This window comes from Lycorma delicatula, chromosome 2 (assembly GCF_047948215.1).
Source record: "Lycorma delicatula isolate Av1 chromosome 2, ASM4794821v1, whole genome shotgun sequence".
Lineage (NCBI taxonomy): Eukaryota > Metazoa > Arthropoda > Insecta > Hemiptera > Fulgoridae > Lycorma > Lycorma delicatula.
This window is the reverse complement of record NC_134456.1, coordinates 91,146,531-91,153,368: the sequence shown is the minus strand read 5'-3', so window position 1 is coordinate 91,153,368 and position 6,838 is coordinate 91,146,531. Positions and strand designations below refer to the sequence as shown.

General features: G+C 28.9%; 1 protein-coding gene across 3 annotated transcripts in view; it reads right to left on the bottom strand.

Annotated features, from left to right (window-relative positions):
* Positions 1-312: 312 nt before the first annotated feature.
* The window catches only part of LOC142318996 (thiamine transporter 1-like), a 47,628-nt gene continuing 41,102 nt past the window's right edge, over positions 313-6,838 (bottom strand). For all 3 annotated transcript variants that reach the window (XM_075355774.1, XM_075355776.1, XM_075355775.1), the window contains 4 exons: positions 6,260-6,353; positions 3,460-3,658; positions 1,065-1,206; positions 313-453 (listed from right to left, as the gene is read on the bottom strand). In XM_075355774.1, the coding sequence (XP_075211889.1) occupies positions 346-453; positions 1,065-1,206; positions 3,460-3,658; positions 6,260-6,353 (543 nt within the window). In that variant the 3' untranslated portion in view covers positions 313-345. The remainder of the gene's footprint in view (positions 454-1,064; positions 1,207-3,459; positions 3,659-6,259; positions 6,354-6,838) is intronic.

Sequence of the window (6,838 nt, the reverse complement as noted above, 5' to 3'; positions counted from 1 at the left end):
GCATGATATTATTTCTTGAATATATTTCCCACATTCTTTAAAAAAGCTAGAAAAAATATATTGCAATATTTATATGAATTAATATATGATAACATTATAAAACAGCATTTGTTTAAATGATATGGTTAGAAGATTAAAAATCATTAAAAAAAATATCAGCGTATCAGTTACTTTACAGAAGTTGTTTCTCTTACCTTTTATTAAAAGATTCTATTAACAGCACCTTTATTTTAAGTCTGCCTTAAAATAAATTTAAATTAAACTATCAAATGAATATAATATTTATAATCATTTAAAAAAAACACAAGTAACTTATTGTTTATTCAATTTATTAGTTCAATAACACTACAAATTATATGATGACTTATTAAATCTATCAAATAAAATACTAAAAACACATTTACAAAGGAACAATATTCCCAGACAACAGAAATAGCTTCCATACACCACAAACTGTAACAGATGAAACAAAACATAATAAAACTAAAATTAATTTTGTTTTATCTACTTGGACATGTTTCTGAGCTAATAGTATTTTTTAATATAATTATTATCAACTTTTATTAATTTATTTGAGGCAAGCAAAACAGTTTTTAAAAATTACTACTTTAAACTATATTTGTTTCTACTACTGCTACTAATAGCTTCCTCTTTTTTATTAAAAGTAATACAATATTATTTATAACTTTCACAGCAGGGAGATTTATTTCTAAATCCCAACTGTTTCAAAATTTCCTTATGCCCTTTTTCTTATATAGTTGTATAACACAGATTTTGCATGTTTTGCATGTGTGATTTTGCTAGATGGAGCTGCATGGTCACCTTCTTTTCACTCTTATTAATAAAGTGTTTTATTAATAAAAACCAGTTAAATGAGTTTTAGGATCCCCTTCTACATTTAATAATAAAGAAAAATTAACATCTAAAAATAATTCTGGATACCTGAATAATGTAATTCTCTAAGTCATTTCATAATGAATTATAGCTTTAAAAATGGAAAATTATTTTTTTAAAGTGTAATTATATTCTTAATTAAATTTATAAATTAAAATAAACAAATTTACCTGCTCCCTTATATTGAATTTTAAACCTCCATCAGCAGCTACGGTATATGTTAAGCTTGTCTGCAGAACTAGTGATATGAATGTGTTTACACCAAATATCAGCGCATAACTATCACTTTTGATATGCCTTGCTACTTCTGAACTGAAAAATAATAAGCAAATGAAAGTAAATTAATTTACACAACAATCAATTTATACATAAATTAATTTATTATAAATATAATTGTCAAGATTCTAATACAAACAGTAATTTCTAAAAAGAGGAGCATATTCATTAGGATAATTCAGACGAAGGTTTCTAAGAAGAAACCTTCATCTCTGTTTCTTCACATAAGAAATTGTATTATGCTATAATTTGATAGCATAATCACTTTGAAATGATAGGATGTCTGTGTTAAGGGCAGAGTATGAGACGACCATGGGTGTTTGTAGAAAATGTTGAATGTGTCAGGATGTCTTTTTTGCATAGTCCTAAAAAATGTGTCAGGAAGGTAGACCACAAATTAGCAGTGCCAATGATGATAGTTCAAAAGGTTTTAAGGAAATGCTTACATATGCTTCCGTACTGTTTACAACTGTTATAGGTTCTATAAGTACACTGCATGTATCGCAATCAAAATGTTGCAGCATAAAGATGACGACTTTCTTGACGGTATTACATTTAATGATGTAAATATAACAGGAGTTGCTTAATTGGATATGCCCTATAAACCACTCTTTCTTCAACTGCAAGATGGACCAAAGAATTTTATTAGGCAACAAGATGTGCATCTCCTCACTGGAGCTGGCTGGTGCTGGCATAACTCTGTACGGGACCAGTTGAATGATGTTTTCCCCAACCGTTGGATCAGTCAGCATGAACCTGATAATAGTTTGTTTGTAGAGGCCTCCAAGGTCACCCAATTTTATAAATGATTTTGTTTATTTCCCTCCACTATCTTCTGATTTACCCAATTTGAGGCAAAAAATTGAAGCAGCAGACCCTTCCATTACTCCAAACATGCTGGTTAAAGTATGGGACAAAACTCACCTGTTGATTGGATATGTATCACATGAAAAAAGACACTCAGATTGAACACTTGTGGGAAAAATACTCTGAGTTACTCTTTCATTTTGTTTGTGATTCATTACTGTTAGTCAAAGTTAGGAAATATTAAATAGCTTAAAACCCTAATTTTTTTTGTATTCCTGTATATTGAAGGACTAATACAGGAAATGAAGGAAATATTTAACGATGGTAACTATCAAAGAAAAAAAAGAAGATTTTAAGATTCACTGCTAATATTGTTTACAGAAAGAAGGATAATAAAGAATTATCCTAGTTAAGTTTGGGAAACACAATATACAAGAGTTGCAAAATTTTATTATATAGGTAGTAAAATTATAATGAATGGAAGAATTACGGCACACATCAAAAGCAGTCTAGTGAAAGCAAGGAGAGGTTTCATGGAACAAAGTCTGTGAGTATCAAACGTAAGTCTACAAATAAATAAGAAGATGTTTAAAACTGTGTGGGATAGCACTGTCCGATAGTGAAACATGAACAAAATTTAAGTGGATTAATAAAGTTCAAAATGAAATGAACTTTAGGTGACTAAGAGACAAAATAAATTTTTGGTAGAATTTTGAAACTTATAAAGAGGTGATGGCCATATATTAAGACATACAGGTTTGGTAGGGATGTGAAGAGGCTAAAACTATAGAGGAAGTCAAAGATTGAAATGTAGAGGAAGTAGGATGTAAAATATATAACGATTATAAGACGGGTGCAGAAGATTAGTGCAAAAAATGGAATGGAGATAACACAAACCATTTAAATGAAAAAAACAAAAAAAAACATAAATGCATAAATGTTCTTTTTATGAATGATGATTTTCCTTTAAAACTGTGAATCTATTGGGGATTTGAACTCAATGTTGTTAATTTAAATTCAGAATTAAATTGCATAAATCCATAATTTGTCCTGTTGAGTAAAATCAGAAATGCCTTTTGCAAAAAACCAAGTCAAAATAATATAATCTATGATGCATTGAATTTATTATGATGAAAAGCCATCTCAAGTTATTCAGTTTTCAATATTACTTGCATGGAACACCTGAGCAGATTTCTTTTGTTGTACATAGATCCAAGCACCACTTTTAATCCAACCAAGATAGAGCTGCCTGCCAATCCCCAGCCTAATTATAATTTGGTGTTTAGATTACATTCTGCCCACGATTATTCAGATTTAATTAGAGAGTTGATGTAAGTACTGAACACAACTCTTAAAACTAGGTCATTGCAGTTTTGTAAATTCTTCATAGAAATTCAGACATTTAGAATTATTTTTTTTAATGTAAACTAAATATATCACATAAAAAACTTTGTATTAATCCACTTTTCATGATGTTCTTACTTCGACACTGTCATCATAATATGATAGAGAGCTCCAAAAACAATGTATACAATATATCCTTCCCATATTGAATGTGAAAATGAACTCCAAAGAAGAAAACTTCCCTCAGTCAAAGTCAGAACACCAAGTAGTAGTTCACCTCTGTCTGGACGAGACCAGTCTGCCTTACAGCGTCCAAACATAAATGCCGAAAATGCACCTAAATAAAAAAAACACTCATTATTTTTCCTACCCTCTTTTAATGAAAATGAACAAGTCAATATAATGCTTTAATTAGGTAATTAATGACTTTAAAAACTTAAATGTGAAAACTTCTAACTTACATTTAAAAAAAGGAATTAAAAATTGTTTATTTACCTTTTCTTATTAAATCATTTATTTGATTTTTAACTTGGTTTATCTATATTAGTTTTGCAAATTAACATATAAGATTCATCTCATCTATAACATTGCATGTACATGACACAGGTGTTTGTTACTTGATATCTAGCTACCCAGTTTAAATTTTTTTAGAGGGAAAAACTTTGACATTTTGGGTAGTTACCAAAGAATTCTTAAAATTTTGCAAATAAGAAAATTATTAATTCAGACTGTAGACACCTAAATTGTAAGGCATATTGATGAATTACAATTAAACATTACTAAAATTGATAAGAAACAAAATAAAAGGCTGCTACAGAAGTTGAATTTTCTAAGCAAGATTGATGAGAAAACGCCTGAGATTTTTAAAAATTTGTATAATATTTTTCATTCAATATGAGTTAGAAAACAAACTTGAAGATGAATGGGTGAGTACACCCATTAACTTACACTGTACTGAATTGTACTTACATTGCAACTGTAATAAAATGGGTGAACAAACCCAGTTTATTACAGGCACTTAGTTATGTTGTGAAAAAGCGTATCAGTTATGGTAGTGAGTTTTCTGTAAATTTTAAAAATGTGTTTGTAATCTATTTCAGTTGTGATAAAGTCAAGAAAATGAGTGTCTTGTGTTGTACTCTGAAATGCTAAACAAACAATTTGTAAAAATTTACAAATAGCTACGATTCCAAACCTTACATCTACAAATGTTTAACAAACATAACCTTAAAATTTACAGAGAACGTACCACTAATACTATATTTATCATAGCCATACAAAATTTCCAGCATTTTCCATACCTGTATCACTTTCAAAACAACAAAATACCAAGATCATTCAGCACTCACTTGCAAACATAGCAAACCAGAAGTATAAAATTAAACGGTAATGATTGCTTTAAATACTCTGTTGCGTGGACAGGATTCACCTTTACCTGCATATTCAATGAATACAAATAGGTATTACCACGTGACAATAGAATCAAATTTTGCAAATTACCTCAACACAAATGACATAATCATAAGTTGCAAATTTTACATATGGCACATAAAAACCATGACCAACATAATATATGAAAAATAAAAAATTTATAAACACAGTAATTTGAAAAAAAACACAGGATTAAAATTAAATGAAGAAGCTCAACATAAGTTGATCATATTATTCAGTTACAAACTTCAGTAGTTTCATAGCCATTTAAATACAGAGACCATTAACATCTGCACTAATGCCATCCTTTATAGAAGAAAGTGCTGCTAATTAGCTGCTGAAGATTCTTAGGAAGAAGAAGTTCCATATTATATTTAGCTATTTTAAAGTTTTATTTTCTTGTCATAAATTTACTTTAAAGCTCTAGTTATAATTTATGATTAAATTGCACTGAATGAGTTGCTAAAAATCTACACATATATCTATAAAATAATTACCACTCATAATCATACTAATGTTATTTTTTTTATCAGAAGTTAACATAGGATTATTGTCATCCTGTCAATAAATGCTCTGATAGAGTATTAATTGACTTTTTTAATCACTGATGGTAGAGCAATAATATACAAACTGGTTGAAAAAGGTGACTGTGATTTCATAATTAAATAATAAAAAAATTTTATTATAAATCAAAATGTACTAAAAAACTATATTTTATGCATATATCTTAGTAAATTTTAATTTTAGCAGTCCTTGTTGCTGAAATCTGTGAATTTTGTTACCAAACATCTGTCATCAAAATGCAAATAATCATGATTAAGAGATATCTTAATGTCACATTACTTGCATCTTTAATTTGATTATACCTTAAAAAAAAATAGTCTGATCTTTAATAGCATTTTTAAACATATATTTTTACAGCTGATTTAAAATTCAGTAACCCAATACACACTTACAAACATGTTTTTTTTGTTGCATTGTCACTATTGTACTGATTAAGATAGTAAACTACACGCAATGCTGACAGTAAGACAAAATGGCTAATGCACACACAGTGAATTCAAAGTTGTATCTACATTATCAAATAAATAAACTGATTATTATCTAAACATTTTACATTGAAATCACAAACACCTTTTTTGTGAGTAAACATATTAAAGATAGAATTTGACTAGTACTGAACTCTGTAGTGCTTCAAGAAATACTTTGACAAAATTGAATCAATTTTTTACTTCTAGCTCTTGCTTTATTACTAAATATTGTTTCCCACCAACAAGAATTGATCTAGACCAATCAATCGATATTGCTGGCAATATCTGTTATACTTATTTTTTCTTAAAATATGTAGGAATTCAATATTAAATGGTTTAAAAAGTAGTGGATTTGAGGAAAGAAAAGATACATAACAATACGTTAATTTATTAATATCTCAAAATTATTTCTTCTGATTGTCAATAATTAATCGTTACATTAGTTAGCTGTTTATCACTGTATTATAGTGACTTACTTATAATAGTGTACAATGCCTCCACTGCTCCATTATAAAATGCATTTTCTTTGCCTGCAATATCTGTCCATAATAGTTGCACATATGACATAACCTACAAACACATTAAAACAGTGTAGTAATTTAAATTTTATTTTCACTTTAATATGCATAAATTACTTCTTATAATTACATACAAATGTTTTTTTTTTTATTTAATTTAAGCATTTCATCCAGTTTCTATGTTAACACAAAAATTAAATGACCTGGACTTATTTAACCTTTTTTTTCCTGTTTAGCATCCGGTAACTACCATTTAGATAATACTTCAGAGGATGAATGAGGAAGATATGTATGAGTGTGAATGAAGTGTAGTCTTGTACATTCTCAGTTCGACCATACCTGAGATGTGTGGTTAATTGAAACCCAACCACCAAAAAACACCGGTATCCACGATCTAGTATTCAAGTCCGTGTAAAAATAACTGACTCTACTAGGACTTCAACGCTGGAACTCTCGACTTTCCCAATCAGCTGATTTGGGAAGACGCGTTCACCACTAGACCAACCCCCTGGGTGGACTTATTTAACCTATTCCCGA